This window comes from Thunnus maccoyii, chromosome 9 (genome assembly GCF_910596095.1).
Source record: "Thunnus maccoyii chromosome 9, fThuMac1.1, whole genome shotgun sequence".
Taxonomy (NCBI): Eukaryota; Metazoa; Chordata; class Actinopteri; order Scombriformes; family Scombridae; genus Thunnus; species Thunnus maccoyii.
Window position 1 is genome coordinate 25,738,424 of NC_056541.1, and position 14,284 is coordinate 25,752,707.

Genomic DNA, 14,284 nt, shown 5'->3' on the forward strand with positions numbered 1-14,284 from the left:
AGTGTGTTATCCCTCACCGTGCTCCAGCCTTTCAGAGTCACAAACCACTCGCTGTGGCCACTCCGAGGGCTCAGCTAAGTCATTTTTCAAACACCCCAAACTCTTTTGCGGGCTTTGTTGATTACACAAGCAGTTCATTAAGTAAAAACCATCCGTCGTGAATGGTATGCCAATATCAGTCCGCAGCTCTGCTCAATACATCATCGCTGACGAAACACCCTGCATCATTCTAACAGGGATCATTTAAAATGCAAGTGATGCACTGTCGACTTCCCTGAGTGCAAGTCCAGATTCCTGCAGTTCAGATGCAGTGTTATTTTTTCAAATGGCCTCAAGAAAAAGCTTCAGTGATGAACAAACAAACAGAATTTTTGAATGTATACATTATTATCTGATTTGTCTGATTTGACTAATACTGAATCCTGCTTGCTTATTGCTAAAAATTGAATGAAATGAGCTGCTGACATTACTTAGAGGTGGCTCTCTAAATGCAGGATGCGTCTTATTTCCGCAGTCACCTTGCATGTGCCGTGCTGAATGAAAGCATGGGATTGGATGGCTTTGGTTTGTGTTAGGGTTTATGGATGTTTCAGAAGACATATCTGATATAATCTGTGTGATTGGGACGCTGTGTTCAACATTTAAAGCAGATCCCAATGCAGATATTAATTTAGATTACCTACATTGATAGGATTTATTCCTCTGAGTGACACTTTTCAATATTTCAGATCATAGTAAATTTAGAGAAACTAAGACGTGAGGTATCATTCATTATTAACGCAGCCTGTATAATTGATGGTATCACAGCTAGCGAGACCGGCTTTTGTATTTGTATTTAAGGCTCAGGGCTTTATAAGCTCATATATTGAGATCATAGACAGATTACCTTTCATTGACTAGCGAGGAGTATTGACCTGAAATAGGGTGAAATAGTTTGAATTATTAACTACGGCTCCACGGCCTCTCCGGTGGGGAGCAACGAAGGCAACGGTATCGTGTTCTTGCAAGGAGTCTGCATGGTCATTATACAATCGCTGCCTTTGAGGCTGCTGATGTCAGGTAATTCAGTCTCACAACCTGGTTCTCACCACACATAGGAGTCAATTGAATGCATGGCCTGCCACAAGATAAAAGGGAATTAGTTCTGTAGATTGGGTTGTGCTCCACACCTTACAGTGCCTTGCATTTGTTCAATATTTAGCTGAACCCGAGAATCACTAAAGCCAGAGTTCAGTGGGCAGGAGAGAAATGTGTGTGTAGAACGGAGAGGGGTGGTATAACATCTAGAGGATTTAATGCCAACACTGCTGAGTCTGTTTAGTCTTGTAACACCATACAGTGGTAGGATCAAGTCATAACACACTTTATCCCAAAGGATAAGAGCAGAATGAACAAAAAGTTTATCTTTCATCTGTTACTGCTTGAAATAATCACTCACATTTTACTATAAATCTGTAGGATTTGATTGCATCGCTGCCACATTGGTTAAAGTAATAATATGTGGCAAAAAGTAAACTAGTGTAAAGTCTGTTACTGCTAACAGTCGCACTTAATGATAAATATGTCTTCACAATTTACATTTCAATACATTTACTTGTGTTTAACACATTTGTTTGTATATTGTTAAATTAAACAGACTGATGAGGTTGGGAAAACATTTTCTATGATTTCCAGGCATTTGCGGGCACTTTGTAAGCTGTCTTATAGAGCGAGAATATTGCATCGTCTTTGGCCCTACAATCCACTATAAGCAGGTTAAGTAAAAAGGATGATGGCCAGGGCTTTCATTGCTTCCAATTAAACCTTGCTTGTTAGTTTAACCTCTAGGTAAACCCATCAAACAATTGATGTCAAGGAAACCCTGCCAACAGTGGGCCTCGCCTGAATGGTCATTAATTTTAATTGCCTAGATATTAAAGATTTAGAGCACAGAGACGTGCAGGATAGAAATGATCTGATGTCCTGCAAATCCAGTCAGTTTTTACACCACAACATTGGCGGGCTGCTGGGGATATTAAAATTTAAGCACATGGGTGGAAATTAAATAAAGCGTCATTAGGGGCAGCTGCTCTTTGGCTGGTCCAGCCGTGGGCTGCAGAGCCTGAGAGGGGGGCAGCAGTACCGCGACAAGACACTCTAATTTATAGGACCATTAAAAGCAAGCATCATCTCATTATTATTCCACTGTTATTGCAGAGCCAGCATTCACACATAAGGTTCATACAACTTTTCGGTCTCTGACTAATGTTAGATGTCATCATTTCAATTCAACAAAATTAGCGTGCCCAACTGCTCCAAATCTGAATATACCCAGTTTCATATAATAATTTTCCCTCCTGCCTTTAGAGTTCCATTTCTCTTTGGTAAAAATTTCTTTTTTTTAACACACCAATTAACTCTGACTGCCCCAATAATCTGTGTTTACTGCTTCTCATGTCTACAGGTCTTTAGCCTCTAACTCTTGTTTTTGATAATTATAAACAAAAGTTGCTTTCTGAATCACTGAGCACATGACCCACCCCACCTCCCCATAACACACACATATCCACACACGCACACACTCCAAGACATATAAACAAATGTCTCATGGCTGTATTAAAGTTTTTATTATCAAAATTAAAGCACTTCCAGTAAGAATGGTGCTCATGCCAGCCATTAATGAAAGGAAACAGTTTATTATATTATGAGGTGGTATGCATGCTTTAATATGTAAGTATTTTAGTAAAATATTAACCTACCTGTAGAGAGTAAATATGATCAAATATATATTTCACAAGTGGGGAAACATTAAGATTTATATCTTTAATAACAGGCCTTGATATGAAAAAAATATATAATATATATATATATATATATATATATATATATATATATATATACATATAATACAATAACTTTAGTGTCTATGCAGTAGGAGCCCCTTGTGTTTTAGTTTTGTCAGGAGACAGAACTGAGAGCATGTCATGCTCCCATCCATGAGAAGACACAAGTGGCTCCTGATTATGGCTTAATTAGCTTGTGTACCCGGTGGACATTACTGCAGGGGCTGGGAATTGGGTACTTGATGGACCCAAACATGACATCTTGAAACAATCACACTGCTCAGTGCACGGTGCTGTGGCTGCTTGACGTCTGACTCCTCTGCTCCTCCTCCCTCTGCTCTCCCACACAGGTATCCAACTGGTTTGGCAACAAAAGGATCCGGTACAAGAAAAATATCGGCAAGTTTCAGGAAGAAGCCAACCTGTATGCTGCCAAGACTGCTGTAAATGCAGCACACGCTGCAGCCGCTGCAGTGCAGAACAGCCAGGCCAACTCCCCTACCACACCTAACTCCGGTAGGCACTCCTGCATATAGACAAAAGACAAATAAAAAAAAAAGATCTGCCCTCTACCTCAGCCCTTAACCTGCTGCCTACCTGCCTCACTCTCTCATGCACCATTCACACAGGCAAGAGTGACAGGCTCTGCTCCCAGCTTGGGGATCACAGTGTCTCCTGTCTATAAGACAGTTGATGCCAAGCAAACTCATGCATAAAGAGAGCGTTCCTGACTTGTGAACCAAGAACACATGTATTTTTGGCAAAATAAAAAAAAGCGAGAATTCAGAATGATGCCATGGGATTTGTTTTCCCTTGACTTTCTGTCAACTTCCTGTCATTTGTAATGTAATGGTATGTAGTTCCAGTGAATGGTAGTGCTTTTTTGCTAAATATGGGTAAACATAATTGCTGGGAGCATTTTACATACAATGATATTATTATATCAAAATGACATTATATGCAATTCATATTAAATAAGTCATATAAAAACACAAAGCCTAAAAGGGCATATTTAGTCCGGTATAATGAGTAATGTAATGGACTAGGATGACCTGCGTCGGGATGTGGTAAGCTTATGAAGTGGTCCCTTTTTCTTGCACCCAGGATTCCAGATGAAAGATGAAGAGTTTCAGCTGGATTCTGCAGAGAGCAAAAACACTCTTTTAACCAACATGTTTACTGGTACTGGTCTTTTCATAAGCTTCTTATTGTCCTTGTCATTTACCATGTGATACCTCCCGCCAACGTTAGATTGGAAGTAGGTGATGTGGAACAATTGGGAGCTTAAGCGACCAACCACATATAGAACCGGTCCCTTGTGTCATGTGATTTTCATTTCATTTGTGTCCCCACCGCATCTGTAAAAAGATCTGTATATCCTCTACAGTCCTTCTGCATATCGTCCTCTTCTGTTTGTTTCTTTGCTCTCCCTCCTTTCCTCCCTAACCCTTGTAGTTGCTTGCTTTATGGGAGTCTTTTCTTCAGTGTATTTCTATGTGTCTGCTTGAGTTGGGTCTGTGTATGCAGACACATGCGTGGTGTGTGTGTCTGCGTTATTTGTGTGTGTGCGTGTGTGTGCTTTCCCTTTATAGCCCTCTCATGTATTCAGCTACTTACATCTTCCCTTTCCAGGTTCTTCAGGTTCTTTTAACCTCCCAAACTCTGGGGACATGTTCTTGAGCATGCAGAGTCTGAATGGGGATTCTTACCAAGGGGCACAAGTCGGAGCCAATGTACAGTCACAGGTAGGATCAACAATCAGGGACAGTTCCTGACTACCAGTGCAGAGAGCTGTCCTTGTCTTGCCTGTGTACTGAGCCATCCACAGTGCAGTCTGAAGCACATTAAACCAAAAATAGAAAATAAGAAAAACCATGCTGCTCATGCGAGGGCAGTTCAAATTACCACCGTGAGGCCTCCGATACCTCCGACTGATGTGAACAAAGTGTTTACTGACTATTTCGCTTTGGATGGAATATTTTGGCAGCCAAAATATAATCCCACCCCACTGCTGTATCATGCCGCAAAGCAATTTTCTGATTACTATTCCAAACATCTTAAATAACATTTTGTGAATGCATTTGGCTTTGACTTGAGCTCTTGGGTTGGTATTGGGTTTTTGGTACTGTGTTTTCCCCTTTTTTCTGTATTCTATATTGCTATCTTCCTGTCTCATCTTGTTATCGTTTGTTGTTGATGTCTTCCATTTTGTAAGTTTTAACGCAGCTACGCAACCGACACACAATCGCAACCATGCACTTATGAAAACAATCTATGCTTATTCATGATTAAGGTAAAAAATAAAAACTAATTTAAAACAGCCATAGTGTATGTGTTATGTTTTTGTCACTTATGCTTTTGTTTTTTATTTAGTAATCCATAGCCACTATAGCAGATGCCATGGATTTGAGCATGCTAGTAACTTTAGTATGCCTTTTTTTTTTTTTTTTTTTTTTTTTTTCATTAGAAAATCTATTAGCTGTGTTGCAAATCTGGTTAGTACATTTGGTGTCTCAGGAGTCCCTTTGTGATTTCACACTAGTCAGTATCTGTTGCTTCACTGAGCATGTTTACAGTTAGTGTTGGCCTGCTGCGAGACACCGACTTGACCAGCCTGTCCACCTTGTCTGTCCCCTTCAGGTGGATACCCTGCGCCATGTTATCAGTCAGACGGCAGGATACAATGATGCTCTTGGGGGAAACACAATGTATAGTCCACATGGCTTAAATGTAAGTAGAGGTTTTATTGGTTTCACATATACATTGGTAAGATATAGGCAGTGTGACATGAGTTCATGCTGTTCTGAATTCGCTACACCGTTTTTAATCATATTTAATGACTGTGTAGTACATTATATTGCATTGCACACATACAGGTAGACCCATCTTTGCACGTGTTTTGGCTTCTTAAAGAAGCTTGGGTCGTAAAATATTAGCTGCTGTAAACATCTTGTCACTTTGCCACCTGACACGAGTAAAAGTAACATTTAATAAAGCATATTGCGGGGCAGGGGTAAGGAACCTCCAGCTTTACTTTAATAGACGTCTTTTAATACTTTGTTTGACTCAAGCCAAAACGAGATGAAAAAAGGCTTTCTCTGCACGGTATCTGTTGCGTTTAGCTATTTTGAAATGCTTCACAGAATTTTCCATAGCCTTATCTTCATGATAAAATATGAACATGTGATCGCCTGCAGCTCTTTCCAGACATGAATTCCATCTTCCTTGATGAGGTTTGATATGGCGCCTTTTTGTAAAGCAGCGCATAATCTGAAGCTATCAGAGTAAAGATTAATTTCGTTGATGAGAGAGGATGAAGAGAGAGAGAAATAGCATCAGACAGCTCTCTCTCTCTCTGCTCACTATATCAGAAGCTCAGTATTTGCTCACTTTATATTGTTATGCCTGTTGGGTAAAATGCACGCATATTCACAGTCTGATATTATTTAAAGCTTAAGCATTAAATTTATGAATTTTGCAGCAATCTCACTGGAAAATGAAAATATATATATTCTGTGAAAAACAGTTAACACATTTTATATAAACAAATGGTGGAGGATGGTGCCAGCATTCAGTGCTTTTGGTGTCATTTTGGCTTTGCTGAAGCCTTATTGCTATAAGCTCTTTAGATATGTCAACTCCCAGCAGGATCAAGTGTTTTTCACTTTCTCACAAGGTTTCTCACTTCCATGTGCAGTGTAGACCTGTGCCTAGTGGCTCACCAGAGCTCTGTACAATCCCTGCTAAAACAGCAGCTGACGGTACTCAACTAACCTTCACATGTGACAAAAAGAGAATCAAAATAAAATTAGTTACACTAATATAATATTCTCGAATAAGTCCAGTTATTGCAAAGCTCCTGTTTTGTAGCAACAACCCAGAAAGAGCCTTATAGATATATTAGCATAGACTAACCTTTAGCTTTGTTGGCGGTGACGTAGAAGGATCCTGTAAAGGCTAGGTCATGCCTGGAGCAAAGCAAAGTCAGGCTGGCTAAGACTGGCTCTCTTGGAGAGGCCCTGCCCTGTCACTTTCACTCAGCTCTCCCCACCTCACCCAGCCCGAGCCCTCCCTCTTCCTGACTGACAGGAGAATATGTAGCGACAAGCTGTCGGCCGCTGCTGAAATCTGCTTAGACACTGATTTCAGGGACTGCTCCCATTGGTCGGGACAGGAGACAAATTTGTTTCCAAGAGTCTCTTTGCTGATGTTACTGAATTGCAAAGAGTGCTAAGAGTCTGGACTAATCACACAGCATCACTGCGTCCAAAACATTTAAATATCAGCTGACACATAAGTGCAACCAGAATCTCAAAGTCTCTCCATTTTTTGAGTGTTTGGTTGCATTTTGGGTATTAAATTGTACATATTGCAGAGAATGTGATTGTAATCTCAACCATTTCCTGTTTATGTCTTAGGCTAATGGGGGATGGCAAGATGCAACGACTCCGTCTTCTGTAATATCTCCGACAGAAGGACCTGGAAGTGTGCACTCCGATACCTCGAATTGATCCGCTAATAACGCATCTTAGCCTCAAGCTGGGCATGGACTCTTTAACTGGCTGACCAACAGCAGAGGATATACAAAACCTTTTCACAACAGATCCATTTTCCTGTACCTTAAAATGTCCCACGACCATGCCGCACACGCAAATGACATTCTCCGTCATGAACACCCAGTGTTTCTTGATTGTTCAGTGTTTTCTTTCTGTCTCCATAAATCACCATGCTCTTATTTGTTTGTTGTAGGGGTAAGCACACACATGTAAAAATATAAAACAGCCCTCGGATGTTACTCAGTAAACTTTCAGGATAATTATCTCCTCTGAACCCAAAATACTGGATGACACTTGTGTGTATTTTACATGACATTTTATGACATTTTAAATGGCCATTTATCTGATTCTTGATTTAATTACCGTTTTCCATTTTGATAATTGCTTTCTCTTTCAGTTCTTACAATACATAGATTAAAGCAGCTGTTTATTTGACTGTAATGTGCTTGCAATCTTGTTCAGCAACTCATCAATGCTACTGTTGACAGCTCAATGGCAGCTTTGTAGTTACTTTCGAGATTTATTTTGCCTTACAGCCGTATACATTAGTACAAGCAAATGACTATTCAAAGTCTGGAACATAAAGAAGTGTAATTGATTGCTTGACTATAACATGACACCATTCCATATTTTATAATTTGATGTTTAGTATGTACATATGTAAACATTTTTCTTTTTTTTTTTTGTACTGCTTATGGAAATCAACAAACCCCCCCACAGTAGATACATTACCTTCCCTCATGCCACACAGGATCAGGCCCTGTTACATACGAAAAATTGTACATAATATAGCTTAAGAGTAATTATACATCCCACCAATCAATACACAGCTTTATTACCTCATTAAAATTCATAGAAACAAACAATTTCCAACATTTCTGTAGCTTAGAGTGCTCACTTACTACCTCTAAACAATATCACCACCATAGTTTTTCTTTTGTTGCCTTTATTTAATGTTTTTTATGTAGTTATTTTGATTACATCTTGTAACACTGTAAACTTCCTCATTCTCTATGTAATCTAATGTATATTTTAATCTTTTAATAAAATGCGGTTGCTGTATTGCAGCTTAAAACGACAAAAATAAAAAAATGAAAATGATAACAATATTAATACCATGAAAAGTAGATGGGGAGGGGGGGTGAAGAAGTTGTTGGTCTGTGGCTTTTATGAAGGTGGTGCGATGAACATTGTTGATAAATTAACACCAAACAGTAAAACTGTTGTAAATACTGAAGAAAAAAAAAACATTTTGAATGTTGCTCATCTTGTTACTAAATCATGCAAAAAAAGAAAGAAAAAAAATCACTATAAAAACTGTAATGCATAGAGGTTTCAGTATTCAGAACTGTATATTTCCAGCTCTGTTCAACAGGGTTCAAACCTTCTTTTCTCTTTTTTCTATTGTATGTGATTCTGAAACTGAAAAGTCATGACAAATGATTTGTGGCAGTGATTCTAATGTATTAAAGATGTTTAGTGTTACTTTCTAACCAGACTACACCCTGGACTGAAAAGTCTTCCTTGTGGTAGTTGTGTAATTTCAAACATGAATAAACCTTTTGCTTTCATGACAGCAAGTTGTGTTTTCTTTCATGTTTGTTAAGTCAGTATGAGAGGCACTTTTCCTCTTCATAAACTGCCAGTAAAGGATACATTTTAATGGAGGGAGTGCTGCACCTGTCCAATAATATTAACTATGAACTCATTTAAGCCAGCACCAGTCAATAATTTAACAACACCTCTTGTGTATTTTCCTTATTTACAGAATTTTATCAAAACATAATTCATGTCAATACAATATTTCAAGTAATTCATTCATCATTTGCCGTTATCCTTGCACATACAGTATAAGCTCTGTACGTGGTTGTTGTTTCATATGGATTTAAGAAGGTGAGGACTTAACCTGGTTTGCAGCTACTGTGGAGCTGACATTGTTAGTGCAATTAACTGAAATGTCAGGCACTTCTAATTCAGGCTATTTTGTCTGTCTGTTGTGGAAAGGCTGCCTTAATGGATCATTGGTTACCAATTCCACATGGAAATTGACATCCATTTATTCTCATTTTCTCAGCAGAGTTCTTCATTCCTGTCTCCCTCTCCTGTGCTTGTGTCCAGTGTTTATGTCTCTCAGTCATGGACCCTCCTGGATTTTTGACAGTATAAATATTGCTGAAACATACCGTATTTGTACACTGCAGCAAATCAAGGATATCACCATTCATGGTGTTCAGCTAATTTGAATTTTTGAGCCTTTGTGTATAATTTGTTTTGATTTCAACACACAAGTGTAGATAGACAGGAAAAAGACAAGTGAGATGTAACAGCATAGCATGAGTTTAATTCAAGCGCAATGCACAGACTGTTTCCCGAGAGAGCATGTTTGTCCACTCAACCAGTGCAGAAATTCATTGAACACCTTTCTGTGAAAATCATATCTTTATACCTGAAACCCATGCCACAGATGTCCAAACTACTTTACATATCATTATTTATTTTAATTATTATTAATAATGATTGAATCCTGCTTTGGGGAGATTGTGCAGCATTCCTCTAATGTTTTAATTACCATTAAGTTCATGCACACATGCTAGTATGCTCCATGCAATACTGTTTAAGACTATTCTTTTCTAATAATAATGGAGTGTGCATATGCATACATATTTCCTCTCACAGGAATTATAAAAGCATTTGGAGTCTGAGGTCCAGTTCTGCTGTACTCTGCCATTTGGATTATAATCTATTTGCTCATTCTACCTTTACAAATAGATACATTTGCTTCCTCAAGACTTCAACTATTGGATTTTAAGTACTGCACTCAGCAAAATTGGCCTCAGAACCTTTTAAATAAAGAAGGAACATTTTCTGAGATTATGCCTATTAGAGACTTTTCTAAGGTTCATTAAATACGACATTTTCTAAGTAAAATTCACCATGAAAAGCATGCATCATTAAATATGGAAATCCAGAATTACATTAGCAATATGCACCAAGCAAGTGCCAATTAAATCAGAGAAAGATATCATTTATATTATTAAGGTAGAGTTCATATTAGATTAAATATAGAATGTAATTTTTTCAGTTTGATTTATTGCTTATAGTGCATTGTTCACAGACCCATGTTATACTGTGTTTCAATAGAGAGATTGTTTATATTAAAATATAAAAAGCTGTAATTGAATCAACGTTATTGCTAAATTTAATAGGTAGGAGGTTCAAACAGAAATTCATAAGATGCCATATATGTATTTTTCATTTATAAATGTGACTCTATATGCAGTGTGATATACACACAAAACCCACCTAAAACATCAACAATGTGTGCAGTAACATTCACTTTGGATTTGATGGAATAATTAGTGTTTTCTGTAAGGAAAAAATAGGTTAATCTGAGTGGAGTCACAAAAAGAATATAAAATATCATAACCCAATAGATTATAGTTCACAGGACAGAAATAAATGGGGCTATTGTGAGAGCTTATTTCAGTTAACACTAGACAGTTGTTTACATCATTTCACAAACTAACAGCTAACGTGATCAGGTACTTCAACCATCAGGATCACTTATGTATTTGATTTTAAAACACACACTGTATCAGAGATGTGAAGCCCAAAACACACCAATTCCCCATGAAGAGGGCAAAGATTTCAATAGACAGATGCAGTGTTCTCCACCACAGGAAACCTGCTGTATATGGTATCAGAGAACCAAAGTGAATGTATATTGTGGCTCAGCAGGGTGGACATAATGGAACAAAACTCATACAGACATTAGGTAATGCATTGTTAGCTCAGTGTGTTCATGCACTTAAAGTATTGGGTTTAATAGCATGAATCCTTTGTGTGTTTGACAATTATAGGCAAGATATTCAAGCAAGAGTTTTCATGTATTTGAAAACCTACATGGACATAATAGTGCTTTAAGAATGAAGTCAGCTGCCAGTGACACAACAATACTACACGTATTTCTTTAATCACACTCAACTCATGCAATATGGCATCTGAAATAAGAATAAATGTTGACAATAATAGTCATAGTGTGATGTAGCCATGAACTTATTTAGATATTATTATCTTCATTTCAATTTTAAATCTAATTGTATTAAAACACACAAATATGGCACTGTATAAAAAAGGAAAAGCAAATAAGTTAGCTAACATGCTTTGCTTAGGCTTTACATTTTATACTTTACATTACCCAGTTTAACTGTTTTGGAACAGAAAATGCTGGATTTCCCTTAATTTCAATTTAACAGATTTGGTTAACTTGCTAATCTTTCTTTCTGGAATACTCCACTGTTTGAATTCTTGCTTCATTAGATGCTCATCAAGCTGGATACATGAGCCTGAGAGTAGTGTACAGTAGTGTGATTTACAGAGAAGGAGTATAATGGACCAGAGACCGCCTGCACTGATCCCCACAGCAGCGCTGACTTCTATTAAGAGATGAGTCCTGAGTGGCCTTTGAGCTTAAAACAGTGGAGTTAATTAACATTTGATCCTACCTCTCCTTACATCTTTAGAAGTTCATTTTCAATTTCATTTCAACCCATTCACCCATTTTAGGTGCTCGAATATTGCTTCAGGATCACATGTAGCATCGTCTCTGAACTGATGGTGGCTTATCATACCTTGTTGGGCAAAAGCAGGCATGTGAAGGCTTGTGACAGGAGACAGATGTTTGCCTTACCTCTTAGCAGACGCGTGTCAGCAAGCAAGGGCTGCCTTTGTGCTGCTCAAATATCCTGACACCAAGTCACAGAAAATAGAAAACAGCAGAAAAAAAAAACAAGAACAGTATCTTTCTGTCTGTCTCTGTCCATTTCTTTCTCTCTTTCACACACACATCGCACAATAAAAATTCAATAATTGTATCATGTAACTTTATTAAATCAATGGCTGCAGTTATTTAAGGTTTGAACCTTTCAATTTGGCTTCATGAGGATGTCATCAGTCAGCCGTGTATCTCAACATTGACTGTATAACATTCAAAGCAGGTGGAGGTGGCTGAGGCTGATAGATGTAACATTATGGAGGTTATGAAGCTCAGGTTCATATAAAGCCACAAAAGGTTCAAGTGCCGTAATATAAAACTGACTGTGCTGACAGCTCTTAAATTTGATCTATAGAGGTGCAGCATCTGCTTTGGATTAAAATTCCTACTTGATCCTTAAAGTTTTTAAATAAATGAATACGGGTCATTTCTGTGATTTAGAGGCAGGGATATAATACATTAACACAATGCCAACATGGCTCATTGCACCCTGAAAACATGTCAAGACTTAAAAGTGCCAGTTACACAAAACACTTTCTTATTTTTCCATCTAAGGCTTGTGACTGGAAAACAAATGATGCTGTTGTCAATTTCTGGAAAAAAGACAGAGCAGCTGAGCCAAATTGTTAATCAAGATTAGGCAAGTGGGTCACTGAATAAGTACACCAGACAACAGACTAAATTCATTTACAAGCTTTAAAACAGACATAAAGTGACAATATGTGTATGACTTCTTTCCCCAAAAAACATAAAATGGCCCGCTTATGCTACATATTAACATGGTGGAAGTGGGATGATTCAAAAGAGGATGACAACACGCTGAGAAAGATTATCAACAGCTTCTGCAAATAGTCAGAATAGTTTTGAGCTGCTGAAGGAACTCTACAGTCAGAGTTATATTTGAGGTTTATAATCTGGGTGAACTTTGTTGTTCACCCACATCACAGTTTGCTGCTGCAGCACAGGAGTTGTTTCAGCAATAGGTTTACACTTCCGAGAGTCTACAGAGAGGATGGAGCAGTCATTTGTTCTGGGTGCAACTACAGTAGACTCTGAAATGAACACACCATGGACTTGTTCCTACAGTAACGCTTAGTGCTTCTTCCCAGCTGCAAAAGTACCAATCATTACTTACAGTATATTTGGATGCTTCTGTGTATTCCCACTGTGTTCTATGTGTAAAAGCAGATGAGCTAGGCTAGCTGTTTCCCCTGTTTCCAGTCTTTGCGCTAAGCTAAGCTAACCAGCTGCTGCTGTAGCTTCGTATTTAGAGGCGATATAAGAGTGGTATCAATCTACTCATCACAAGAAAGCAAATAAGCGTATTTCACAAAATGTTAAACTACTGCTTTAATCATGAGATCTTCACTTCTTCACTGAGATCCTTTCATCACATTCATTATAATTTTTAGAGCACACAACATTGTCCAAAAGTACGAGATGAAAATGAAATACTACTGCACAACACTGCCCTTCATAATAAATTGGTGAAATGTTCATTTTTATTGAAATCGATCCAAATCTGAGGTTCACCACCCAGCTGCTTTGATTCTGGTAATTACTTGAAATAACAACTAATTTTTGCAACACATTTTCCCTCCTCTATGCACTATCTAGTGCAGTGTGGCTATAGGCTACATTGTGTAATGGGAAGTCATTAGCTTTTGGTCTGATGCAGTTTGTTCTCAGTCCCTCGCTGCAACATTTATATTTCATATCTTATGTTTCACACTGTATTAACAGCTGTGGCTTGTTTTTGCCATCTGCAGACAATTACTTTAGTTTACTTGGCTTTGTAATAATAACATGTTTTCTTCTTGCAACTCTCTCAATAGACAACATACTGCAAATTCTTGACAGGTGCTGAGGCATTTGCTCGGGAGACATGGTGAGGTGGATTATTACTGCATTATTTAGTTCTCCTGAAATAAACAAACACGTTCCCTTCCTGGCATCATGTGCGACTACCAAGTCAGCATTGTGTTCTGCATCGCTCCAGCTCAGAGCAGCCAATTATGATTTACGTCGACTACCAAGAACCTCGGTGCCTCTTTTCACCTCCAACAAGACCCACTTAGTATCGAATATTTTCCCTTCCATACCCTCTCATTTGCTCAGTATCTCCCCCTTTT

The 14,284-nt window shown here is 38.2% G+C and overlaps 1 protein-coding gene across 8 annotated transcripts in view; it reads left to right on the plus strand.

Annotated features, from left to right (window-relative positions):
• Positions 1-8,954, plus strand: part of pbx3b (pre-B-cell leukemia homeobox 3b) — a 58,727-nt gene extending 49,773 nt beyond the window's left edge. For 2 of the 8 annotated variants that reach the window (XM_042422330.1, XM_042422331.1), the window contains 5 exons: positions 3,173-3,338; positions 3,927-4,004; positions 4,455-4,567; positions 5,463-5,552; positions 7,241-8,954. In XM_042422330.1, coding sequence (XP_042278264.1) covers positions 3,173-3,338; positions 3,927-4,004; positions 4,455-4,567; positions 5,463-5,552; positions 7,241-7,333 — 540 coding nt within the window. In that variant the 3' untranslated portion in view covers positions 7,334-8,954. The remainder of the gene's footprint in view (positions 1-3,172; positions 3,339-3,926; positions 4,005-4,454; positions 4,568-5,462; positions 5,553-7,240) is intronic. The other 6 variants (XM_042422334.1, XM_042422335.1, XM_042422332.1 and 3 more) reach the window with 3 other exon arrangements.
• The last annotated feature ends 5,330 nt before the right edge of the window (positions 8,955-14,284 follow it).